General features: G+C 42.4%; 1 protein-coding gene across 2 annotated transcripts; it reads right to left on the bottom strand.

Moving 5' to 3' along the window:
• Positions 1–3,150: 3,150 nt before the first annotated feature.
• On the bottom strand, positions 3,151–27,827 carry NDUFAF5 (NADH:ubiquinone oxidoreductase complex assembly factor 5). 2 transcript variants are annotated; one of them, XM_027560283.1, is made up of 11 exons: positions 27,504–27,827; positions 25,108–25,148; positions 22,301–22,364; positions 19,143–19,190; positions 17,711–17,814; positions 17,014–17,053; positions 14,094–14,291; positions 10,669–10,729; positions 3,849–3,932; positions 3,436–3,518; positions 3,151–3,266 (listed from the first exon to the last, which is right to left on the bottom strand). In XM_027560283.1, the coding sequence occupies exons 1-11, from the start codon at positions 27,723–27,725 to the stop codon at positions 3,174–3,176; spliced, it is 1,038 nt and encodes a 345-aa protein (XP_027416084.1). In that variant the 5' UTR covers positions 27,726–27,827; the 3' UTR covers positions 3,151–3,173. The 2 variants fall into 2 exon arrangements, with proteins under 2 accessions (XP_027416084.1, XP_027416085.1); XM_027560284.1 differs by lacking the exon at positions 14,094–14,291 and having other exon boundaries at positions 27,504–27,754.
• Position 27,828: the final 1 nt, after the last annotated feature.

A 27,828-nucleotide genomic window follows, 5' to 3' on the forward strand; every position in this document is an offset into this window, starting at 1 on the left:
TCTGGAATTCTCTAGGTTAACAACCTGGTATATTGCTAAGAACCAGGAAGTAATCCAAAAAGTCTCCTAGGAGCCAACAGGTGTCCCAGGTCCACACCCTGAGAACCCCGTTAGACTGACAACTAAGAGCAAAGAGGAGTCAGGAGCCTGGCTCGTGGGCCTCAGTGGGGTTTGTTACGGGAACCAATTAAGCCCAAGCATTTTATTCCAAAGGGGAGTCCTTCTTGTAGAACCTCCTTCCTCTTTCCTACCTTAAACACTGCCCTCAAAACTTCCAATCTAAATTCTAATCTTACACATCTGAAAAGGCAAAAAAAACTGATCCAGCAAGTTCATTTCTGTCAGGCTACTGAGACTGACAGCAAGCAAGAAAAATGCAGGCAAAGAGACAAACCACATTTTTCTTAGGGTTAGTGCAGGAACAAGCAATGCAGCACAAGTTGTGATAGTTAACTGTCAAGTTATAAAGACAAAAAGTTACCAAGTTATTAAGAAAAAAGTTGTAAAGAAATGGTTATGTTCCTATACACTGTTTAAGAATGAAACGTATTTTGGAAATATTTCTGATAAGACATTTTGTAAAGTTTTGTGACCTAAAAGGATGTCCTTAATCATTGGGAAAACATAGCTATTCAGAAAAATTTATTTTCTAAGGGTTCCAAACAATTAAAGCTTAATAGATACTTCAAGCAGACATTAACTAAAAACATAATTTTACAACTGTCACTCACATTAAACAGTAAGTGTCCTCAATTTGTTGTGTTACTTCCTCTTTATTTTTGTAGCTTATTTCTAAGAGCTCAAGGTAGATTCCTCCCCAGCCGCATCCCACCATCCACATATTCTCTGTTGGCATGAAGTAAATGAAAGTTAATACCCTTGGCAAGAAATCTCAAAATTTACAGAAAGATTAAAAAGTGGAAGTAGCAGCCTCCCTCCTTGCTTCTGCCCACTTCATGCACCTCTGACAGGGGTTCAAACACTGGGACAGGTGCAGACACATCCGGTTCCGCAGCCCCTGTCCTCCGCACGCACAATCCTGCATGCATTCTTCCACAGCAACCAGTAAGCATATAAACGTGCGTCATTTAGGACCAGACACTGCGGAATGGATCCTTTCCTCAGGCATCTGCAGGGGGGTTTAATATGCAGGGGGGTTTCACTGTTCTCTTCTCCCTTCAAATCTGAAAACTGAACTTAAAAAAAAAAACTCAACAAACAAACAAACAAAAACTTCCCCAAGTTCTGCTTCCTAGGTATTCTTTTCCTCTTATTAAAAAAAAAAAAAAAGGTTATCAAGAGTATCCCAATTTCTAATATCAATGAATGTCCCAACTAAAGAGGGCAAGAACCGTAATTTCTTTTTCTCCTACAAAATTCTGCTTTTATTTGTAACTCAGTCTATGAAAGGGCACATTATCCACACAGTTGTGTTTTTTTAATTAATTTAATTGGAGGCTAATTACTTTACAATATTGTATTGGTTTTACCATATATTGATATGAATCCGCCAGGGGTGTACACGTGTTCCCCATCCTGAACCCACCCCCCACCTCCCTCCCCATCCCATTCCTCTGGGTCATCCCAGTGCACCAGCTCCAAGCACCCGTCTCATGCATCAAACCTGGACTGGCGATCTGTTTCACATATGATAATATACATGTTTCAATGCCATTCTCCCAAATCACCCCACCCTCGCCCTCTCCCACAGAGTCCAGCAGACTGTTCCTTGGGGAGGGAGGTGGGAGGGGGGTTCTGGATGAGGAACACATGTGCACCCGTGGCTGATTCATGTCAATGTATGGCAAAAACCACTACAATACTGTAAAGTAATTAGCCTCCAATTAAAATACATTAATTAGAAAAAAAAAGTCTGTTCTTAATCTGTGTCTCTTTTGCTGTCTTGTATATAGGGTCATAGTTAGCATCTTTCTAAATTCCATATATATGCGTTAGTATACTGTTTTGGTTTTTTCTTTCTGACTTCACTTAGTTTAATTTGACTCAAAATGGAGTTGAATACCCACCGTGTGAGACCCAGCCCTGACTGAGGGAGAGCCTGGTGCTTACTGGTAGAGTGAGGGCAGGCAGGAGGGGATAGAGACACAGAGAAGCAAAGCCTGTAATAACCCCCCAAGGCTGAGGAAGCGGTGCGCCCTGCCCCGGAATGAAAAGCGTGGCAAACGACTTGGCAGCAACTGGTGACAACACATGTGACGTCACTCCCGGGCACCTCCCAGCATCGCCCCCCCCCGCCCCGCCCCGCAGGCAAGTGCCTTCCTGCACCTGTTCTACGCTGCTTCCGATCATTTGGATCATGACCACAGGATGGTGGGCTTAGTTCAGAATGCGGTGCCAGAGGCCCGAAACGGCAAAGTCAGACAGCACTGGTCCTCACTGTGCAGGTACCTGACACGTGATTCAAAAATCCTCTAAAAAAGGACTTAGTTAAGTTCTCCTCTTAACTACCTCGGTAGAGTGTGAAATGATGGGACTCTCACCCAAATGGTGGAGGTGAAAAACAAACAAGATCAGAATTCTGATGGCTATAAAAAGGCAAGGAAGGATTCAAGAAGACACTATTCCAAACTACAAAACTACTCAAAAGCTCTAAAGAGGTTCATCATCCTCTGTTTCTCTTTAAAGAGCAAGGAAGACAGTATCACAAATAATTCTAGCTTAAGTATCTTAGAGTAGTTGTTATAAAAGTCTACAATTTTATGCCAAAGAACCAGAATACTAAAGAATCTACCAACTTGTCCTTCCTCTCATCCCCTCATCTCCACTGCTAATGTCCTCTCAAAGAAATAACAAAAATTCAGACAGAGGGAAAGGTACAAAATGTTAGTGTGAGTGGTGTTTTTCTATCAGGTCAAGCATTTATATACATGAACATCTTTGGATTTTTCAGAGATACCTTCTTGCTTTTAGGCTGATTCTGCAAACAAGTCTCTCAAATTACTAGATAATAATATCCATATTAAAATAGAAAACATGTGAAATTGAAATCACTACTAAATATAGATGGAGTATCAGGCGATTCTAATTATTAGAAAAATCTGATGGTAAATAGCTTATATATTGCTTCTTGCTTCAGAATGCAGTAATTTTAGATATGAAAGTTACCAATCACTGATGAGAAGTCTGGACTACATTAACATTGAATAAAATATTTATTGTGACTTCTTCCCTTGTGACATAAGATCGTTTATTTTTCCGAGCTCTCCAAACGATACTGTTGCCGAACCTCTTTCAGCTGGTCTCGCCTGAAAATAATAAACAGGAAGGATGTTACGAATACGTACCTATAGCTCTAATTAAACCCTTTAATGCTGTCTTATATTAAAAAAAAAAAAAAAATCCCCCACCCTAAGTAAATAAATAAAAAGAAAATGGAAACATCAACCCAGGAAGAAAAGTGATCAATATTAATACCTGTGAATCATGATATTTCCATCCTATCATGTAATAGACCTGATATGTGGCAGGCACAGAACCATCCTCATTTCTGTACATTTCTATAAAAACAAATCACGGTTACAGTCTGAAAAAAATGCAAGTAGGAAAAAAAAAATCTATTCAAAAAAAGTATGTTCTCCAAAGAGAAATGAATATTAGAATACTCATGGGATTCTGAGAAAGGCTCTTGTGAAAAAATCCTCAACACTGAGAAGCTGACAGTAAAGAAGCACGGCTTTGGGGGAAAAGGATACACAGTCACAGGATCTGTGTTTTGAGAGAAGGACAAGAAATCTGAAGGTGCCTTAAAAAGGACAATGCGATTTTAGGGGATAAGGATGACAGGGACGGTCAGTGAGCCTGGCTGGGAGAACGGGCAGCCTCCTTACCTTGGTACACTGCTGCAGCTGCCAGCATCGTGTCTCGGTGCAGGAGGGCTTTTCTATTCCAAGCACAGTTACTCTCACCCATCCCTAAAAACACACTAGAGGTTTGAGATGATTCAGCAACACCCGAGCAGCTCAATGGCCCAGATTTAATCTTCTCTCGTTCAACGGAATACCTGTCCCCCCATCTCTGACAGTCACGTAAGATAAATAATCTCCTTTTGCTCTCAGATCATAGTCAATGACCTGCAGGCAAAGCTACTTGGAGCTTCTGGGTAGTGAGACAAGTCAAATTCCAGGAGGCAAGCCCCATAAGCACGCTTTTTTTGGCAGCAGGGGACTATGGGAAGTCAGCTGGGCCAAAGCAAGGCCACAGGCCCTGCACGCGAGTCATCAGGAGCTGGCAAGGGTCTTTCTAATGATGCCACGTTTCACGCCCTTTTCAGTGGCTCTTTGAAGGACAGGACATTGGCGAAACACCTCACTCCTTCTAAGCCATAAATCTAAGAATGAACGTGAAATCTGCAAGGGGGTTTGAAGACTCATTGCACTGGGGTCTTCTGCGTTGCAGGTGGATTCTTTTCCAGCTGAGCTACCAAGGAAGCCTGAAGACTCATTAGGTTGTACCAAAACTACAACGTGTTTTCAGATTTTACAACGTTTTACTGATCCCAGATTAGGAAACAATTATGTGCATTCTCTTCAGGGGCACTTTTCTTAATGTTTTAAAAAAAGAAATTTTTAGATTTCTTTCCTTCAAACTGATAGCTAAAAGCTAGGATTATGTTATCTTCTTGTTCACTAAAATTTAATGTTATATATTTAATATTTTTAATGCATACAGTCAAATGAAATTACTTTGAAAGCCCACATTTTAAACTAGCTTGCAAAATTAAAAGAATCAAAATTAAAAACCCTTTACATTTAGTCTCTATATATTATATGATCAAAAATCAGTTTCTTAGTTTGGTTTTTCTACTTTTAGAAGAGATACAAATAAAATTCCCAATGTCAATGTTCTTTAGTTTTTTAAAAGTAATAATCTCCCAGGTTTCCAATGGCCTTATGAAAAACAATCAACAAATTAGATGGAATGAGTAAATCTGTTTGCTTTCTCCAATCCCAAAAGGTCCTTATTATTCCCTAAAATAATGAAACTCTGATACTAAAAGCAATGTGCCATATCCTGTGAGTAAAACAGTCCCAATTCATTAACAACAAGAGACATATTATACAAACTAGTATCAAGAGATGAATCAACGTGAAGAGGGTGGATCTTATTCTTGCAGTCATGAAGTAGCTAGATGACCTTAGGTCCATCGCTCTGGGGCCTCAAGGTGGCCAGGCTAGATGATCTCTGAAGGCTTCCAACACTAAAATTTTAACCCATTACACAATCCAATATAAAAAAAAACCTCCCATGTAATGACTATCAACTGCAACAAGAGACCAGAGGCAAACCGGGACTCGTACTGGAAGGATTTATTGCTGATGACAATAAATGGTGCAGTGGTGCTTTCATTTAACTTCCCATTTGCTATGACTTACACAGGAGAGGCAACACCAGTGAAAAAAGGGTTTAATTTTTTTATTGGAAATACTTAACGCACCAGAAATTCTAAATGCCTTCTACATAACTGGTATCGTGCTGTGCTAAGTCACTTCAGTCATGTCCAACCTCTTTGTGACCCTATGGACTGCAGCCTGCCAGGCTCCTCCGTCCATGGGGATTCTCTAGGCAAAAATACTAGAATGGGTTGCTCTGCCTTCCTCCAGGGAATCTTCCAAACCCAGGGATAGAACCCAGGTCTCTCGCATTGCAGGCGGATTCTTTACTGTCTGAGCTACCAGGGAAGCCCAAGAATACTGGAGTGGGTTGCCACGCCCTCCTCCAGGGATCTTCCTGACCCAGCGATCGAACCCACGTCTCTTACGTCTCCGGCATTGGCAGGTGGGTTCTTGACCACTAGTGCCACCTGGGAAGCGCGAAGAACCGATATACGGATATACTAATTAAGATTATTAGGCACATTGATTTCCGATACAGAAACCCAAAGACACTAATGCGCTACTAACTGTTGCTAGGGACACCTACCCTTCCCTCACATGAGAACCTTCTCCTTTGAGAAGCAGTGTCATGTGGCACACAAAGTCTAGTCTTTGGGATCATAATTCCAGCTCTGGCCCTTAAATAACCTGGGGCAAAGTCATTTTCGCTCTATTAAACTCAAGTTTTAACACCTTTATAACACAGCCTGGTAGACCTTTCCTGGAGACCACCTGGGAAACACATCTGGGGACTTCTGACCAGCTCTGGGCTTTGGGATAACAGAAGGATTTGGGTAACTGTTTAGACTCTCACAGTGTTTTTAAGGTTAAGTTCAATTGCTTATTTAAAAAAAAAAAGGTCTAATTTATTATGGTTTACTAGGAACAATACCGAGTATTGTCTAAAAAAATAACAACTGAACTTACCTTAAAACTACTGTGAAAGCCTCCAAAACTTCTCATGTGTTCCTCAGCTGATACGCAACTTGTTTTGCAAAATTAGGTCAATGTTCTGGACTTTCTTCTGTGAATGAATAATAGCAGCTTAAATGAGAAACACCACCACCATCAAGAAAAAAGTGTAACATGATGTAAAATGCCGAAAACCCTAGGGACAGTAGCACCGTCTTCCAGTCTGCAGAGCAGCACCTCCGGGAGTCTGCCAAGCGTCCCCTCGGGCACTCGCCCCTCGACCACCCTCCTTCCCCCGCCAGCTGCCTCAGGGCTCTCCGGGGGACAGTGGCCGACGTCTCAGAATGTGAGTGAGGCTGCGACCCTGGGCTTAACCCCTGGCTCTAGCACTTACCCAAGCACTGCACCTTGGGCTAGTCACTCCTCCTGTGCCCAGTCTCCTCACGCAAAACAGGAGAGGTGAACCGTGCTAGCCGGTCTCCCCTTCCTCACGAACAGGCCTCATAAACGATGCTGGAGGGTGAGCCTGCTCTCACATCAATCTGACTGTCCCTCCTCCGCACGAAATTCTCCCAACAGACTGCAGGGCTCCCCTGATAAAGTCTAGAAAAGCCTCTGATGGACCCGCCTACATCACTTCCCATCATCCTCCTGTTCTACCTATTTGAGCAATGCTGAATTACAATGCAGTTTCCCAGTTAGGAAAGTGGAGGCTGAGTGTCCCCTCTGGAGTCTCCGTGAGTTTACACAGGCCTTTCCCTTGGCCTGGAATGCAAGGCCTGGCCCTCAGAGGGGCACCCACCCCTTCCTTCTTCCAGCATGAACTCACTTCAGCTTAGGTGCTGCCTTTTCTGCAGAAGCATCCCTGATTCCCTAAGCAGACTTAGGGATTTTTCTCTGTGTTTCTGCCTGCACTTTTTAAAAAGAATTATCTCACTTTACAGTTAAAAGCATATGTCTATCTGTGCGTGTCTCTTTCTCCACTAGAGCATATGTTCCTTATGATCAGAAACTGTTATTTCCACACTGGCTCAGTTGGCTGTACATGGTAGATGCTCAATAAACAGTAAGTGAATGAATATAAAATCAACCAGTTAATGTTTCTATCAATGTTGATAAACATTAGTTTTACAAGTTATCTTTAGATAATTCCTCTTAATCCTCTTAAGAATAAGAAACTTTATTAAAGACTAAAAGACATGATTTGTGTAAAAGGCTTTACAGTAAAGACAAACACTGGCAAAGCCGCTTACAGGTGAATATTAGGCAACAGTTCCTCAAAATATGACTGACTGAAACCAGCAGGGGGAGGGAAGGCGGGGTTATCAACTGGAAAGGGGCATGACGCAATCTTCGAGGGGCTGAAAAGGTACTAGTCTGTGGTTTATATAATATCTGAAAATACAAGCAGCTGTACAGTTACAATTAGTGCATTTTACTGAACACCTAGGGTAATGCCTATGCTCCATGAAGACCCAGATCATCTGGCTGACACCCTCTCCCACTCCCGCTGTCAGACACCAGGCTCCCAGGCCCTCCTCTGATTGAGCGAAGGGTTTGGCACCTGGCACAGCTTCCCTCTGTACCCCAGGTGGTGCCACCATCCTGGAGGACTTCAAGGTTAATAATTGGCAAGCACCAGGGCCTCTAAGACTTCTGAGGCTCCTTACGACCCGTGGGATTCTCCGTCACGCCACCTGCCATCACACCTGTAACGTGTCCTGGATGAGTCAGCACTTGTAACTGCTTCACTTCTAAAATCACCAATCCAAACGTCCCATTTTCTGACCATATCCTCCTTCCTTCAAGCGTGTTCATGTATTTCAACTACGATCATCCTCTGACCTCCTCTACTTTCTCCCAGTCCATCAGCTCCTCCTCCCCCTTCTTTTATTACTTACTTTTTCTTTCAGCTTAGATTTTTGCCCTGTTATCTCAGTTACACTCTTGGAATTCTCTTCTGCCTATGTCTTCTTGTTACTCTCAATTAGTAAAGCCCCAAGCCAGACTGATGCAACTGTGTTTTGTGCCAGGTCCCCAGCTGCCAGCTATTGTCAGAGAAAGTCACACATGCATCTGACCAACTTCAAATGTGTCCTTCAAATTTGATAACTCTCCCTGATCCATTCACCTTCCTATTCTCTACAGTGACTATATCAAATCTCTATGCTATGCTAAGTCACTTCAGTCGTGTCTGACTCTGTGCGACCCCACAGACGGCAGCCCAACAGGCTCCCCCGTCCCTGGGATTCTCCAGGCAAGAACACTGGAGTGGGTTGCCATTTCCTTCTCCAATGCATGAAAGTGAAAAGTGAAAGTGAAGTCGCTCAGTCATGTCCCACTCCTAGCGACCCCATCGACTGCAGCCTACCAGGCTCCTCCGTCCATGGGATTTTCCAGGCAAGAGTACTGGAGTGGGATGCCATTGCCTTTTCCTCATTTGCAAACCTCTTACCTTTTGAGTCTCACTCTGCTTGAAGGAGAGCATTGATCCATCAGACGGGAACCTCCTGCTATCAAACCAAACACCCATGACCACTGCACCGTCCCTCTTCCCTTCCATGTGGGCCTGTCTGCTCTTGTCCAAGGGCAACCGTCCTCCTCTTATCTCATCCCCTTCCACCTTCTCGGGTACCTGACCTGATTAATTGTCCTCTCTCTTCTAGAATCACTTCTTCTATGGAAGCACTTAGGTTCTAATCAACTGTTTAATAAATTCAAGTCTTGAGATGAAACATAATAAAAAACTTCAGCCCATCTCCCATTCCTCTCCCCGACTCACACCTGTAGCCTTGCCGTCTCTCCCCTCTTCTTCATAATCAAGTTTCTTGAGAAGACGGATGCCTGCCGCCCTAGCCACCCCCTCCATAGGCGTCAACCTACTCCCCTTCCCTCCGCCTCTCCCACCAAGCCCATGCCAACAGCAGAGCGCTCCCTGTGGTCACCAAAGCCTCCTCATCCTCCTTCAGTGGGCTTTCCTCCAGTCCATATCGTGCTTCTGAGCAGCATTTGACGCTCCCTCTGCTTTGAACTCTTTAGGGTCTCTTAGTCTAGGTAATATGATCCCGTTCTGCTGTTTCTCCTTAGCACCCTGCTAGCTACACATCCTCAGTCTCTGCAGGCTCCTCCTCTTCTTACGCACTCACCGCGGGTTAGGTTCCTAAAGGCTCCGGACCAGGCCACTTTCTCTTCTCACTTCAGGCCGCTGCTTCTCATACCACCTATTGCCAGTGACTCACAATGTTTACCTGGGCCACTTGCCTCCTCCGAGCTGCACAGCCACACACTCAACCCCTACCTCATGTCTCACTTTGGGGATTTCAGAAGCACTTCCCACCCAACATGCGCAGGTATGAATTCAAGAGCTGTCCCTGCTCACACTTGGCTGTCTTCCACTGTTTCTCTATCAGTGAAGGGCACCATCTATCTGGCTGTGAGAGCTAGAAACTCAGTGCCAGGCTGGAAACGCCTCTCTCCTTATCAGCCCACATGTAATCCATCAGCAGGAACTGTCACGTTTCTCTCCTAAATGTCTCCTGAATCCAAACCATTCACTTCTCACCATCTCTACTGTCACCACCTTAGTCCAAACCACCGTCACTTCTCAGTAAGCTTTACAGCAACGTCTCCCTACTAATTTATCTGCCAATCCACCTAAAGATACAAAATCTGACATCATGACCCCTCCCCCATTAAAATATCTCAAGGGGCATTTTAAGAAAAAAGACAAACAATCTTAACAAAGGCTACAAGGCCCCCATCTACCCGCCCATTTAATCAGTCCTCTCTTCTTTCCACTCCCGATATTCCAGCCACAATGCCCCTCTTTCGGTTCTCGCCATATTCTTTCCCGCAACAGGGCCTTTGCACACGTTGCTCTTCATGCTTCACCCAGTGGCCTCACCTCATTTTTCAGGGCACAGCCATCGCTTCCTCAGACAGGACTTCACTGACTCTCCCAGACCAGGACCTAGCCCACCTAACCCTCTGGCAAACCCCAGTCCTACAGTAAGCCAGCTACTTGCTGTCTTGTGCCTGGATCCGAGCTGCCCAGCACTGCTTGAGAAAGTCACTGAGGTGTCCTGCCATCCTCACAAGCTCCTTCAAGATAGTCCTGCTGGCCTTTCGTGGGCAGTCACCAAGTTCCCCTACTGCACAGCGCCTACCACAAGCCTAGTTTAACATTTATCGTTGTGGCTGCTGCCTCATGTCGGCTGCACCCAGCTTGTATTAAAAACTCCATCAAGACAGTCTACTTTCTCCTTACCCAGTGTATCTCCAGGGCTTGGCCCCAGTGCCTGCACAGTCAGCTCGCAAAATATGACTCTTAAAAGGGGCCTACAAATTCCTTAAAGTGTCTTACCTTGTAAATCTTCCATCAATTCAAACATCCCAGGATAGTTAACTTGAATTTCATCAGTGTCCTATTTAAAAAGAAAGCAGAATCTTCATTTGGCGTTCATTACCAAGGATCCAGATCAGAGAAGAAGTCGCAGAAATGCCCCAGACTGATCTCTCACAGTAAGCAGGAACCTTCTTTGCAATCCTCTTTGCAGGTATTATCTCCCTTACACTTGATTTACAAAGATTTCAAATTGCAGGGTACATGCTTGCCATTTTAACAGTAACCTTCCTATAATGCCATCAACTGTTTCTAATTCTCTCCTTGGGATTCACACAAATAAAGTCTGTTCTGTACTCTGTAAACTATCCTTTTCTTCCAGTCTTTGAAAAGTCTTCTAGGACACTGTAACTTTCTAGGGGGAGGGTTAGGCTTCTAGACAAAATCCTTACACATGCCAACTTCATTTTTCTCTACATAGTCAATATTAATTTCTCTCTCTTTAAATGTGACACCCAGAGTCAAATAGGGTCATCTCCCAAGATGCTTCCATCCTACTCCCAGTGCTGCAGCAACCTCCATGGACTAGTTTAGGAACGGACACACGGCTGGACAGACACAGTTTATTTCTTGAGTGACCTGGTGAGCAATGTGTCCCACTCTTTCTCAAGTTCGATACAGGAGTTCACTGTTGGGACAGTGGCAGAGAGCACTGATGCTCCCCAAATATCCAGGTACTCCTGGACATTTCACAGCCCCACACATGTCTTCTGGCAAAAGAAAAATGAGGTGGAGGCAGGTAATAAATAGCTAGGGAGCCTTTTCCAGGGCATGTCTGGGGCAGTGACCTTAGGGGACACAAGGCCCAGATGGCACAACTACAGGATGGAGATGAGCTGCCCAGCCAGAATGGCTGGGATTGATAAAAATTGTGTGTTAGCCACTCAGATGTAGGAGTTTTTCTACAATGGAAACTAACCCTGAATATAAAACACTTCCTTTTTTCCCCGTGATATCAAAATCCTGCACATAAGTCAAACTTCATCACATTGGCACTACTTTTGAAGCATCCAGATCTTTTTGTGTTCTGTAGCTTTATCTAATATCTGTCCAATTTTGGACTTAATCTTGCACAGAATCAAGTACAAAACCCTAAAGAACAGTTATCGAAAATATCCATTTTAATTCCTAAAGAAACGTAAAACAAAATGACCAATTACCTTTTTTTTTAAACATTAGAGACACAGAATTACTTAGAAGCAGGAAATTAACATGTACTGTTGATAAGGCATGTCAATTAATGCTACCTTATAGATAGTAATTATACATGTCAAACTCTGAAATGCATAGATTCTTTGACTCAGCAATTTGACAGACGTGCAGAGATTATGTGTAAAAGAAAATTCATGGCAACACTGTTTGAAAGAATATAATAAACAAACTGAAAACAATCTAAATGTCCATTAACAAAGAAAAGGTTAAATAAAGTGTACCTGTTCAATGAAATACTATATGAAAAGTGAAAGTGACAGTCACTCAGTCATGTCCGACTCTTTGCAACCCCATGGACTACACAGTCCGTGGGATTCTCCAGGCCAGAATACTGGAGTGGGGAGCCTTTCCCTTCTCCAGGGGATCTTCCCAACCCAGGAATCGAACCCAGGTCTCCTGCATTGCAGGTGGATTCTTTACCAGCCGAGCCACAAGGGAAGCCCACAATACTATATAGCTGTCAAAAAAAAAAGAACGTGGTGGGTGTATGTTTGTAGCGAAAGATCTCTAAGACAAGCTACTGACTGGGGGAAAAAAGACTATGCATATAGAAAAAAGAAAAAGAGTATATATATTGTTGTATATGTATGTTTAAGCAATATAACTGCACTCCAATCTGTGAGGAAGAAAGTCTGAAAGGACATACACGACAGCTGACAGAAGCCATCCTTGTGGAGAGGGACGGGGGCGGGGAGGGGAGGTGTCAGAAGGCAGGAGACAGCGGCTCATCTTAGACCTGCAAGTTACTCTCTCTCTCTGTCTGGTTTTCTTTTCTTTTTTTTTAAACACATGCGTGGATTAAGACCATCTCTGGATAGTCCATTTCTTCTATATATTTTTCTACATTGGGAAACTATTTTTAAAAAGAGATTTTAAGATGAAAAAAAAAAAAGAATTCCTTCTAGGCTGATGCCTACCATTAAACAATACCCTGTGAAAACATTTCAATGAAACCAACTAAAAGCACCATCTCCTTCTCAATCAAAAGAGCACCAAAATAGCCTTGTCAAAGGTCTTATTCAAATCAAGATGAAGGACAATATTCACAGTTTTCTCCTAATATACTAGTCTGGAAATGATTCTGAAAGGAAATGAGTTTCACTTAGAACGGCAACTAATTAAAAAAATAATTCATTAAGAGGGTCATATGTGTAAATATATGATATTAATTTAACTTGATTTCACTTTAAAAATAAAAATCCATTGCAATATAAAAGTAATATACTAACGTTATATGCAACATAAACCTGCATAATTGATTATATAAAAGCTTTTTTGCATAGGAGTTTTTGAAAATTATTCAGGATGCAATGTTAAAATAGCACTTTGGAGACAATGTATATGTCTCCAGGAACAAATCTGCATAAATTTATTATTAAATTACCCTCTAATTTTATAAACTATAGAGAAGATCATACACCAATGGGAATCTTTCTGGAACACATAACCCACTCTACAACTTAGAAAACTGCATGTTGTTAACATAATTTAGCTTTCTTTTGATGACTCAGGATAGAAGTTTCATCTTTTTCCTCACGGGCGACAACCTTGGAGTCCCTAACATTCCTGTTGAGCTGTCTGACCAGGCACGAGCTCCTCACACGCCCTGAGGGCTGTGTCACCTCCTGTCTAGCGTCTCTCCCCTTCCCTCCCAGCCCCTTTCCAACATCAGAGGCCCTGCTAGTCTGCGCCCCTTGCTTTCTGTCAGAGCGTGGACGGACATGACCAGCCATTTTGGTGGGCTGATTTTATGACATATACTCACACTACACCTCCTTAAAAAGTTATTTTAATTTTAAGCCTGTCTAACCTGATCTAACCCTGGGCCTCACGAAGGCACATTCTCTCACCTCCACCTCACATGACATCACTTTCCTTGAGAGCTGGTGGGAGAGGCTGTGCTGTGAACACTCCTGACACCTCCTTCCTTCCCGTCAGGGATGCTCTGTCTCTCGTGGTACACCCAACTCTGGATTTGAAGGGTGTGATGGTCAAGCAGGTCTTAGAAAATAGCCTCACTGCTAAATGAGGTACTTTTCTTTTTGAGTTACTTATTTAGGTAACAAATAACTAAAAATTTTACATTCCTACCTTGTGTTAATCAAGATAAAAAGAGAGAGAGATTATTTCTGAAAGGTGTGATTAATGGGTTACTCGATTCTCTTGATAGTTACCACAGTCAGAGTATTAAAGCCAGCTCTCCCAAGCAGATGTCCTAAGTCACTGACAGCAGTGAAAGGGGAGACGTGCGGAGAAAAGCCCCCTTCCCTCTCTGTTTCCGCTAACTGTAAGGAACACCGGAGTTCAAAGAGCGTGTCACCTCCAAACATTGCACCAATGAACACGCCATCTGGTTTTAAAACATAATGAATCTGTAATAAATACAAACAACAACACGATTCAAAATTTCAGACACAAAACTGTTAAAAGAATAAATACATGGAATCAGTATTTCATGATTACCATTCTTATTCTGTCAAGTTAAAAACCAGATGATTTAATAAATAATACGTAGACAACCAACTATCGGAAAGGCTCTGCAGGATATTATTGTAAAGACAGATAAACATTTACTGATAGTGTTAATATCTATAAGATACGTTACATGCTTTCAAACTTTTTAATAATAGACAAAACTTACTTTTTCAATCAGTGAAACACTGAAAGAACAAGATTTTTGATGTGGTAGGTTGGAGAAATCGCTGTCCTCCCTGCATCTGTGCCCTTAGACATGTCACTTTGTAACAGCCCCCACTGGGAGAATCTGGAGCAGCCCCACGACTTGCTCTGACCAAAGAGTGCAGAGCGAGTGACAGTACGGCAGTGCCGAGGGCTTGATGGCCCTGCTGCTTCCGCCTGCTCTCTAGGGGCCCTGTGTACGGGCCACGCTGTGAACAAGCCTGAGCTGGTCTGCTGAAGGATGACAGGAGGAGACGTGGGGATCAGCCAGGAGTCCAGCTGCAGCCATCTGACAGCTCTGGGGCAAGCCACCCCCAGGTCAGACATGTGGGTGAACCAAGCCAGACCCAGAAGCATCTCCTAAGTCCGGCCCAAATCCCTAACTTACAAAATCGTGAGTTACTTTTTTAAAACACAAAGTTGAGGTGGCTTATTAAGCAGAAAAATCTAATTTATAGGGAAGCCATGATGACTCACAACTAAAATGTCTAGTAATATCTTAGTTAAATATTAACATATCAATTAGTTTAGTTACACACAGAATTAAGGAGAAGTAACCAACTTATTTTTCAGCTGTAAAACAAAAACCATTCTTAATTGGTAACTTAAAAGAGCAGTGACGATCAATTCCAGAATCATAAATGTTTTATTCAATGACTCTTGGAACTACGTCTGTAACTAGTTTGACTCTACTTTCATATAGGGCAAGGTGAACTCCGAAGTAAATCCGAACCCACATCACGGTAGGCTACTCTAATTCAAGTGTACATCTTGAATGCGTATTTAAAATATTATGAAGCAATTTTATATAAAACAGTATATAAGCAAACTGACTGTACAAATCTTTTTCCTTCAGTCCCTTCAGTGTTACTTCCTTCTCTTGCCACCAAACTCTCATAGAACTAAAGTACCTAAAATTATCAGTTTGTTTCTACCTTAGAGGGCTTATCAGTTCCTGTGGATTTCACAAGAATGACTTCCCAGTCTCTACCTTGAGCCTGGACAGCTTCCCAGGATCCTATATTTATCTTTTGGCTGCTGGTGCCATAGACATTTGTCTCTTGGCAAACGTAACCCCCATCCTTCCCCACGGCATCCAACATACACAGAACACATATTCTCAAACCAACTCCCCTTTCCAACTGCTATATTTCTGTTAATCACCATCTTCTAGTCCCTTTATCTGATCATTACCATTCTTTCCCCTACTCTGACTAATTATCTCCAGTCACCTAGACTCAAAACTTGAAGGCAAGCTTTCACTCCTGACTGTCTTCAATCTTCAGCACTAACCAGCCACCAGACTGTTGATTCTTACTTTGCAGAGTCCTGAAGACCCCTCTCTTCCTTTTATCTCCACAGTCCATGCGGTTGCAGAGAGTCAGGCACAACTGAGCGACTGAACAACAACTGCCGCCTAGGTTCAGTTTATTTCATGCCTGGACCACGGACACAGTCTCTCTTCAACTTAACTGACTTTCCGCATCAGTTTTCTATTTAGCAAGATGCAGCTGTCTTGCAGAGTTATTTCACACATACATAAAACAGAGCAGAGTGGCTGGCAAACAGTACGTGCGTAAGATACGGTAGTTATTCTCCTGCCCAGCAGCTTCTTAATCATGTCACTTTCCTCTTCAAAATGCACTAGTGGCTCTGGATCGCATAAAGAATAAACTCCCAGTTGCTCACCCTGTCACTGAGTCCTCTAACGTTGGTCCCGATACCCCTCATCTACACCTGGCACTATCCCCTCCTCCCCCAGGCTTCCTCTCTGTCCTTGTGGGCTTCCCAGTCGCTCACACTTCCCATCTATCCCAGGATCCCACTGGAATGCATGCCCACTCCAAATACGACCTGTCCTTTGAGGCCCTGTTCAAGAAATTTCTTCCTCTTGAAGCTTTCCTAGGCCACTCCAAGCCACAGTGATCTCCTTCTCTCCTCTGAACATAACTCACCCCTTCCTTACCTGTTTGCTGACAAATATCAACCAACAAACATTTATCAGCCCTGTCTTAGTACAAAGCATGGGTGAAGTACAGATGGGTTCCTACCCAGAAAAAATTTATAGACAATTAAGGAAGAAAAGAAAGCCACACATAAAATTTCTCACGATAGCAATACTATTTTGAATAAGTTTTAAATATTTATGAAAACTTTAGTAACATCTTCATAATTATGTTTATAGAATTCTCTGGGAGCAGGGAGTCACTCATATACTTCCTAATATGGCAAAGGGGTACCAAGTGTGTCCAGCCCACAGAAGATAATATATTTTTTATTTGCTTCCATTTCCCATTGTCAAAAATGTAAAACAGAAACCATCTATCAGTTTCTGTGTAAAAACAGGCACATCTATAATTTGCTAACGATAAACAAAATAACACAGGCTATTAGAAACGGCACTAAGTTTCTTACCTGTTCAAGTGCTCTAGGAAGGTCATTCACCCAGTGCAAACTAAAATACGAAAACACATATCTGTTTTAGCTTAATCTGTATAATTAATTAGTATAAGAATCACTAACATAGCAAGCCACAGAGAAGGTGTAACTGTGGGTGTTTGAAAGTGCACATCAAAATTCACTGCTTGTTGGGATTTCCCTGGTAGTCCAGTGGTTAGGGCTCTATGCTTCCAATGCAGGGGGCCTGGGTTCAATCTCCGGTCAGGGAACTAAGATTCTGAATGCAGTGGCCAAAAAATAAATTCCTTAAGGAAAATAATTCACTGTTTTCATATAAGTTTTAAAATAAAAATATTAGGGGATAACCTTCCTTTTGTCACAGGAGAAGCCTTTAATATTACCTTATAACTTTAGAGCATAACATACCTATTTTGGGGGCTTCCCAGGTGGCACTAGTGGTAAAGAGCCCACCTGCCAATGCAGAAGACTTAAGAGATGCAGGTTCGATCCCTGAGTCAGAAGAACTCCTGAAGGAGGGCATGGCAGCCCACTCCAGTATTCTTGCCTGGAGAATCCCATGGACAGAGGAGCCTGGTGGGCTACTGTCCGTGGGGTCCCACAGAGTCAGACATGACTGAGGCGACTTGGCACACACACATGCATACTATTTTTAACACACATATATTTTTTTAAGTACAAATGGATTACCAACCTTAAACTGCTAACCACCAGGTCAAACGTATTTTCTCTGAAGGGAAGAAATTCTTCGTCAGCTAAAACACTGACAGTAGGAATTTCTGTTTCTAAGGCATTTTTCTAAAGGTTAAAAATAAAAGTTCAAAAACACATTTATATAACACCTTAATTATTAACACAATCATTGTTTGCTAAACATAAGTCATGTTACATTTACTTGACAGTGTCTAGTTCTTAAAAATTAAAAAAGCAGCCAAAGAGAAAGCACTAAAAAAGTATATCTTAAGTGACACCTAAGACTGGCCAGAAAAAATGGCTAGCTGGTTGGAAAAACAAATGGGATGACCACATCACACCAAACCAAACCTCAGAAAGCTGAGAGTCTCAGTGGAATAATCAAAGCCAAAAAAAGTACTAGGAAAATATGGGTGCACGCTTTAGACTCTTAGATGAAAACGCCAAAGTAAGTATGACTCAAAAACCAGAAACTACAAAAGGAAAGATCAATACACTTAATATAAACTGATCAAAACTTCTAAAAAGCAATAAACAATGTAAACAACATGTCTGGGAGAAAATTTATAAAATACGTGAAGAAAAATTAATATCCCTAGAAGACACGTTCTTACAAACCACCTAGAATAAGAACAGCCAATAGAGGACCAAGAGACAGGCACGTCACAAAATTACTGACAAAAGTCACAGATGAAAAAGCACTCACAGCCAAAAGGTATCAACAGCTACCTGGTTGCTCTAGCAATCGGAGAAATGAAAATAAACAGGACGAAACTCTACTTTCCACCTATTAGACTGACAAAGACAAAATAACTGGCCTACTGTTGCCAACAAGCAGGAGGAAAGAGGGCTTTCATTTAATACTGTTGTTCAGTGTTCAAAGGGCAGTCTAGAGACGGATGTTAAAAACTGAAAGGTGAACATCAATGAATCCATATACTCCACTCTTGGGAGTGGAGTAAATGTAACTGTCAAGTAAATATTCCCAGGGAGAAAAATAAATCAAACTCAGAAAGTTGCTTTATACAAAGAGGCTCACTGCAGTGTTGGTTATTGAGAAGCTAGAAATTTAGTAAATAAAGCTTGGAATATTCCCACACTGGAATACTACATGTGTGTGTGCACCTATCACTCACTGATACCAAAGAATGGCATGTCAGCATAATACTGTTTGTACAAAGCTGTGATGGGGAGACAGCTATATGTCTACAAAGACACAGATGAAAATGTCACCAGCAGTTGCCTGAGTGGTGGGATTAATGGTGATTTTTCCTTTCCCTTTAGATTTCCCCTACTGTTTAATTCTTCTTTATTTGTAGTATAATCAGAAAAAAAAAGAGCTCATTTCATTCTGAAGGAAATAATAATAAAAAGTACAGAACTAAAAACCAAACGAGGAGGTCAGAAATTAATAGCACTGAAAAGCTACCTACCAAAGCATTTTCTGCAATGTCTGTTTGGAAAAACTTTCCAACAGTTTCCTGCAATGCAATAAAGTTGATCAGAACCCAGTAACAAAACAACTGCTGAAACTGCTGAAGGAAAAAGTGATAATTTGATTAATTTTCAGCTCTGTAAGGGTATTTTTCTGCATATAATTAGTATGGTACACAAACACCTTTAATAACACATATTATGTTACATAGAATTAAATGTATGTAGCCAACCATATATGTAATATATTTAACAGTATTTAATAAAATAGAGAACATAGGTGTGAATAATCAGCATCTTCAGTTTACTCCACTGGGCTAAGGTCTTACGTGTTAACTTTTCCATAATACGCTAAGAGCTAGTCCTCATTCTTGTGACACAGAAGATCTGGAATGGTTTTCCTGCCTTTACTTGTTATTCAAAGAGATTGCAAAGAGTAAAGAAAGACCTAACAAACACAGATGCGTGGGAGGGCCTCAGTGGTTTCTCCCGTTTCACGCATCCTTTCTTCCTTCCCAAAGCAAAGGGCATCCCGATACTTCCTGCCCAGATGGCCACTTTCCACCGTGCCCTCTCTTCTCCAGGAGCCTGCTCTTCCGTCCACTACCTCTCCAGTCTTCAGTCTCTATCTTCTGCTGCTTCTTCCCTCACCTTACAACTCCTCTCCTCTACCCACCTTACGGCTGTCTTGTTTGTAATCCACAGCACTCCTTCTTGCAGAGTTCCCCTCGATTCTTGGTGCTCTATTTCCACCCTCACTGCTCTACTCACATGCTTTATAAAAATCACTCATAACCGACTCATCAGCTGCAGCCGTCTGTTCCCCCTGCTCTCGGTCCTACGTCACTTGACCTCTTAGAAGCTCGGCGCTGATGACGGGCTCCTAGAAACCTCCTCAGTACTGTTCTGCCCTGCTTTCCCTTCTCTGTGAGAAACCCCAGTCCTCTCTCCTTCACCCTGACTACTTCGTGAAGAAGGTGCCTGCCCACAACATGGAAAGGCTACCTTCCCTCAACACCCTACCACTCTCTGGAGGCTGCTGCTGACCACAGGGCAACTGGTATGTGGTACGTGTTTAACTACGGCCCTCAAAAAAGAAAAAAGTGCCCTGAGCTGCAGGTCTGATGATTTCCACAGTGTAACCACCCCAACAGTGGTGGGTTTCATGCAAGCAACACAGTGCTGTCCAGCAGAGCACTGGGAAGAGAGGCGCACAATGGTCTCTCTAGAAAGCCAGCTCCAGCACATCAGTGCGAGGGGTGAAAGCTAGGTGGGTCAGATCATCTCTCCTCGTCTCTCACTTGAAAATGTCAACTAAGAGACTGGGAGATGGGGCGGCCGCTCCCAGGCTTGGAGGAGTGTGTAGACTTCAGGGGAAGGCTGGCAAATGTATAACAACTGGCTTTTGGCGGGCCCTGCTTTGTAGCGTTTGCCAACTTCCATAAAGTACAACTCCCGCCATGGCTGAGTTTAAGCTGTTGAAACAACGTCACTAACACGGAGTTGGGAAAAGATCAGCCAGTGCTCATGAGTCAGGAGGAGGCAGCTACAGCACACTCGGAGTCCGGTTCTCACATGCGCATCTCATGCTCTGACTGAAGAACACCAGGGTCAGCCCTGGGGTCGGGGGATGGGCAGAGGGAGAAGCCAGCCATGTAGTATGTGAGCAGGACCTCCATTCTGATGTGTCAGAGTCCCCACCCTCGGGAGGCCTGGCTGTGCTTCCAGATCCTTGAGTAGTTAAGAGCCTCTAAGCAATGAATGTCCTAATGTTTGAACTGGCTCAGGGGATTTCGTCTTACAATCCACTGTCTTATTTAGGCACTTGCCATCTTACTTACTGGGCGTCCCAGCTGGCGCTAGTGGTAAAGAACTCGACTGCCAATGCAGGAGATATAAGAGATGTGGGTTCGATCCCTGGGTCGGGAAGATCCCCTGGAGGTGGACATGGCAACCCACCCCAGTATTCCTGCCTGGAGAGTCTCATGGACAGAGAAGTCTGGCGGGCTACAGTCGTAAGGTCGTAAAGAGTCAGACGCCCTGAGGCAACATAGCGTGCACGCCTATCTTACTTTCTTCCAATACAAGTGTGGAAGATTCCTTTCTATACACTGGCCCCGAGAGCTTACCTATCAGCAAGGTCTGTAGATTCTACCAGGTCTCCTGTACACCCTGGCTTTATATCCTGCTGTCTCCACACTGGCAGCTGGCCTTTCTCTCTCACGCCTATACTTGCCTTTGACACAGCCCTCTAACTGGTCTGTTTCTCTACACTCTTGTCTTCTTCAATCCCTCCTACACACCATCCCCAAACTAACCTTCCTTAAGCATCACTGATCCTACAGCTTGCCACTTCTGCCTTCCCCTCAGCCATGCCTTACATTCCAATCGCCACAAGCACCAGTCCAGAGTCTATCAAATCTCGGGTCAGATGCTGTGCCTTTCAGAAGTCTCTGGTCATATGAACTCCACTGATTTTCCTTTCCCTTAACTACTGTTGCAGTTTAATGATTGTATCAATTCCATGGCATTTATTATTGTCAATGACAGTGTTTTCAGAGACTTATCACATACCCCTCCCCTGTCTTGGCACAAGTGTACACTTTTTCGTTAAGTAGATTTGATATAGAAATCCCACTTTGATCTGTGTCCAGCATAGTGTCTATTTAGAGAGGCTAAAACAATTAATGAGTATTTTTTGGTCTGAATTACAAAAAGAAAAATAAAATAGTATACACATTAATAAAGACTATTTATACTTAATCACACACAAAAGTTTCTAACCAAATGATAAAGTGAATACTTTCCATAGATTAAAAAAGAAAGCTTAATCACACGTCCCAGATGAATGTCAATGTGATTTTAACTGTGATTTATAAAAAATATTTGAACAAAGTGGAAATAACACACATTGTATCGTATATAGACTTAGAGAAACTACCAGTGGGAACGCTATATAAAATGGATTCAAAGAAAAAATCATTTAAGAAAAAACACAGGAGTAGACATAAAACCTTTGGTTCTATCACTTAAAAAATAACAAATGAGCAATTCTGATGTCATCAAAATCTAAATATGATACAGACTGAATTAAGAAACTTTTTCTTTAAAACTGGCCAATTTTATCTCTCTAAGTTAAGTCATTCAATAAACATACCTTATTCAAGTGTTCTGCTACGTAACCTCGTCCACAACCAACATCCAACGCAAGACGGAAGTCTCTGAAAAACAGACACAGAAGTTATGCTTTGTCTATAATAATACAGCCCCCATAAAGTGATTATTAAAAACAAATTTTTCTTAAGAAAAAAGATTCTCGTGAATACAACTTTCAAACAAGTCCTATCATCTGCCTGCTCCCTCACATCACCAGGTGTCTCCATCAGAGAACACACCGGGCATGGCAAGGCTGTTCGGCCAAGCCACTCCCAGGGCCTCCCAACCAATGGCTTTCCACAGGGCTGCTCCACGACATGGATCTGAAGCACTGATTTAGTGCAGGTACTTAAACAGATGGGGAAACAATGGAAACAGAGACAGACTTTATTTTCTTGGGCTCCAAAATCACTGAAGGTGGTGACTGCAGCCATGAAATTAAAAGATGCTTCCTCCTTGGAAGAAAAGCTATGACCAATCTAGACAGCATATTACAAAGCAGAGACATTACTTTGGCAACAAAGGTCCGTCTAGTCAAAGCTATGGTTTTTCCAGTGGTCATATATGGATGTGAGAGTTGGACCATAAAGAAGGCTGAATGCTGAAGAACTGATGCTTTTGAGCTGTGGTGTTGGAGAAAGACTCTTGAGAGTCCCTTGGACTGCAAAGAAATAAAACCAGTCAATCCTAAAGGAAATCAATCCTGAATATTCATTAGAAGGACTGATGCTGAAGCTGAAGCTCCAATACTTTGGCCACCTGATGTAAAGAGCTGACTCACTGAAAAAGACCCAGATGCTGGGAAAGCCTGAAGGTGGGAGGAGAAGGGAACAACAGAGGATGAGATGGTTGGATGGCATCACTGACTCAATGGACATGAGTTTGAGTAAGCTCCGGGAGATGATGAAGAGAGGGAAGCCTGGCGTGCTGCAGTCCATGGGGTTGCAAAGAGTCGGACATGACTGAGTGACTGAACAATTTTAATCTGATAATATACTCAGACAAAGAATGAAGAGAAGTTAATGGAATTAACCTGAAAATATGTGGCATACCTATCAGGAACTTACTACTTATCCCTATTTCTCAAATTTGTTGTGGCAGCAGATAACTTAGAAATTACTATATGAAATACTATGAAATATAACATGATAAACTAAAACCCAAATAAACCATCAACTAAATAACAGCTTTTACTGAAATCTTACCAGGTTCAAATCAGTGGGCTAAGTGTACAGTTAAGTATGTCAATCCAAGGTCATTCAGCTAATAAGCAGCAGTCAGACTTGAATTCAGTCAGAAAGAATCCTGACCAGAACTCCTATCCACTATGCTATGCTGTCTCCTCCAAACGTATCGTCTCATACTAAATCACTTTACACATCCAACTGTGGATCACAGGTTTATGAAAAATTTGTGACAATTTTTAAAGAAACTTCATGCACTAGTAAATTTTTTCCTATTGGAACTGAGAGTCCCTTTGTAATTTCTGTTAAAAACCTATGTCACAAATATAGAACACCAGTACACAGCTGGAGAACCACTGGGGAGAGAACGTCTAGTATACCCAATGCCCTGTGTCTTGACTGTGCACACAGGCAGTGTGGCCTGGGAAAGCACACAGCCTTTGCAATCACAAAGACATGAGTCAGAATTCTAGGCTTGCAATTTACTAGCTCTGTGAACACAGACAAGAGATTTAATCTTGCTGGATCTCAGTTTTCCCATCTATAAAATGGGTTGGTATGAGAATTTTATCCAGCACGTAAAGTATTTAGCACAGTACAAATGTTCAACAATAGTTAGGAGTTATTAATATTATTACCATGGACTCTAACAGTATTAAGTGAGCCTCAGATAGCACAAATAAGACATCTAATAATCTGTTTTGTTTGTTTTAAAATATAAACATAAGATCAGCATTGACAATTCTTGCTAATAATAGAAGATCAGTGTAAGACATTTTAGATTGGTATTTTTAATAATTTAATTCCAAAGAGTTAACTGTTATTTTAAGACATGATTTTGTAGCTGCAATCACAGTTTTCTCCACAGACTTGTGTTTTGCTGAGTATAATGACATAGAAAGATTACAAAATTCAATCTGATTTGGAAAATTTAATGTTTCATTTATTAAATCGCAAATGATCTAAAATCCAGGCAAATGAATGACTATATCACAAAGAATTAGCTACTTTTCAGATTTTTAAGATAATGAAACTAATGAAGTAGATGAAATGAAGGTGGCTTTCGCAACAATGAAGAATTTTCTTTAATTTTATGAAACTGATTCACCTCCTGACTCTTTCAAGTAGCCAGGATATATCTAAAATATGATTTTAAGAGTTTGTGATTTTACAAAATTTTCCTTTTTTAACACAGACAAATGTAATAAATTCATCCCATATTGGTCTAATTTAATGGATGTCTTTTACACAGAAGAGCACAAAAAGTGATCTGCTAATATCACAGAGCAATTCTATAGCAAAGCCATTATTTAACTGGGGTTCCTGATACCTGTGCAAGTGAAAGCACTTAACTTTTTAAGTCTCCAAAAGTTGTGTTGAAAGTGAAAGTGTTAGTCGCTTAGTCATGTCAGACTCTTTGTGACCCCATGGACTGCAACCCACCAGGCTCTCCTGCCCATGGGATTCTCTTGGCAAGAATACTGGAGTGGGTTGCCATGCCCTTCTCCGGGGGATCTTCCCAACCCAGGGATCCAACCCCGGTCTCCCACATTGTAGGCAGATTCTTTACCATTTGAGCCACCAGGGAAATTGATTGTATTTTATTATGACAGTCATCACTTACCTGGCTATGTCATACACTCGATCTGCAATCCGACTTCCAACCTGACAGATTACAAGAGGCAATGATGTACAAAAGTAAAGATGAGTATGTTTAACAGAGAAATAACACTTTTCCGAGTAATCAACAATCCATAGGTTACTTATATTTCAACATGTTGAGTTCCCTTTATCCCTTTTTCAATTTGACCTCAGCAACTTTAAAAATTCTGAATAGGAACATCATAAATAAAAATAATCAAGGAAACACATTGAGTTAATTACCTCAGAAGTCAATTTAAGGAAAGAAGACTAAATTCTGTATATCTATGACTTTATATTTCATGTGCTGCAAGAGTGCAAAGACAAAAAGCAACAGGATACCCTAATTCAAAAAAAAAAGGCAACAGAAACATAACAAGTATATCATCCACAGATATTAGTGTGAGGTACATGAAAGTGAAAAATTAGTTAGCTGGGGATTATTACAGATCAATGTATAAGTGATCATTTAATAAAAACTAATTATTTGTTAACTATTAACAAATTTTGTGGAACTCCTAAATGAATAAATAACTTTTCTGAGCAACATCTGAAAATTAGAAGTCAGCCACATTTAAAGAAACCTCCTCAATCCCAATCCAATTTAAAAGAGGTCATAAGGCAGGTGCCTCCTTTTGCTCGGCTAGACTTCATACAGCAGGAATAAAGATGTGGGATACTAATATTCCCCACATTCCACTCATTCCCTGGTAAACATCACATAGTTTCTACTGGGACTTGAAAGCTCAGAACAGAATATATGTGTATTTTCTTTGGGAGGTGAGGTGGGGAGGAAGAGTAAGGGAGAAGGGACAGCAGAAGTCTTTTCCCAGAGGAGTCCACTCTGTGCATCGTTACTGATATGAATACCTTTTGTTTATTATTTTAAAAGACTGTCGTATACTTTATCTTATTTATTCTAGTCTTAAAGAATGGTGAGGCCTCAGTCAAGTTGTAATCCAGGTGCCTTTCCTGGAAGAGAGTGTCTGGAAACTCACATCTTCTAAATATTTATATGTGTCACCCTGAGAACAGAGTCAGTCATCTGATCTAGCCAGGACCTCCACAAAGTTCTGCCCAGAGTAGGAGCTCAGTAAGTGTTGGCTGCAATGGCTTCAAAGAGCTCATCACACTTGATTTCAATTTTGGTCTATCCCTGAACAAGCACTTACACAGGCCTGAGCTCTGTGCTGCCTATTCAGAGAGTAGAACCGGCTCAAGTCCCTAGTCCACCTGGGTAAAGAGAAGAGGTCTTTCAAACCAGCACAGATAAATCAGAGATCTTAATTCATCTTAATGAATCTTCCTAAAAGATGAATCAGATCCCATCACTTCACTGCTGAAAACCATTCAACAGCCTCCCATTCCTCTAGACTCTAGAGCCATGTTGGCCAATAAAAAACAATCAGAGCCACATGAGCAGTTTAAGATTTTCTGGTGCAAGTGTTGAAAGCGTTAGTCACTCAGTCGTGTCCGACTCTTTGTGACCCCATGGACTGCAGCTCACCAGGCTCCTCTGTCCATGGATTTCTCCAGGCAAGTAGATTGCTATGCCCTTCTCCAAAGATTTTCTAGTAGCCATTTTAAAAAGAGTAAAGAAGTTGATTTTCACCCAAAATATCAAAATAGAGTTTCAACGTGTAATTAATATAAAAATATATTAAGGAAATATTTTACATCCTTTTTCCATATTAATTCACTGAAACCCACTGTATTTTACACTTACTGCACATCTCAAAGGGACATTTCAAGTGCTCAAAAGCTGCATGTGGCCAGAAATTACCACATAGAATGTACAGCTGAGATAGAGAAGAAAATCCAAAGTTCTTACCCATTAAGGCCCTCCTGACTTAGGCACTCCCTTACCTCCCACTGGAGCTTTCCTGGAGGCCTTGACAAAGCCCTTTTGACTTCAGGGCCTCTGGGTTCGTCTTCCCCTTTACCTGCAAAGCCTCGCCCCGACATCCCCCAGATCCCAGCTTGATTAATTTCTTGCCTCGTCGTCTGCCCCCGACCAGCGCAGTGACTTTACTACTTCACTTCACTACCTGGCCTTACTTCATTAGCTGAAATTACCTTTTCGGTTCACTGTCTCGTCTCTCAAAAGAATGAAATCTCTTGAGGGCAGCGGTCTTGCTTTGCCCCAGGTACGCCTGTAACTCAAGTATTAATGCTATCCGCCGAGGACATGAATGAATGAATGAATCGCACCTTGCAACCACCGGCGCCTGGCCCCCGCGCGATTACAGCAGAGGCCCAGACAGGCAGGGCGGCCTCTCAAGGTCACACGGCGAGGTGGGGGCGTTCGGGTCCTGGCCGGAGATCCGACACCCGAAGTCAAGGCGCTGAGCCACCCTCCGCGCCGTCTCGCAGACTCACCTCCTCCTTCAAGTAGTCGAACTTCATCGGCTCCGGCTGCCGGGCCGCCCAGTTCTTTTGCTTTCTCTTCAAATCCCGATCGAAGATGTTGAAGGCTTTGGGCGAGGCACCACTTGGGGAAGAAGCGCCAGAGGCCACCGTCCTGAGGCCGAGGTTCTTCACGGGGACCCCTGCCGCCGGCAGCCGCCGCCACGGGAACCGAAGCGGGGTAAGCAGAGGCATCTCCAGCGCATACACCCGCGGCCGGCTCGGCTATCGAGCGCATGCGCCGAGGCTACGGCAAGGACGCCGGAGCACTTCGCGGAGGGAAAGCGGAGGAAGTTTG

The sequence above is a fragment of the Bos indicus x Bos taurus genome, chromosome 13 (assembly GCF_003369695.1).
Source record: "Bos indicus x Bos taurus breed Angus x Brahman F1 hybrid chromosome 13, Bos_hybrid_MaternalHap_v2.0, whole genome shotgun sequence".
Taxonomy (NCBI): Eukaryota; Metazoa; Chordata; class Mammalia; order Artiodactyla; family Bovidae; genus Bos; species Bos indicus x Bos taurus.

What these genes read in the sequence shown, in the direction of transcription:
- NDUFAF5 (XM_027560283.1), bottom strand. Translation starts at nt 27,725, where the DNA reads ATGCCTCTGCTTACCCCGCTTCGGTTCCCGTGGCGGCGGCTGCCGGCG. An exon ending in TCGACTACTTGAAGGAGGAG is followed by an intron (nt 25,149 to 27,503) that starts GTGAGTCTGCGA and finishes GTAATCTGTCAG; the next exon opens with GTTGGAAGTCGGATTGCAGA. An exon ending in ACATTGCAGAAAATGCTTTG is followed by an intron (nt 17,815 to 19,142) that starts GTAGGTAGCTTT and finishes TTTAACCTTTAG; the next exon opens with AAAAATGCCTTAGAAACAGA.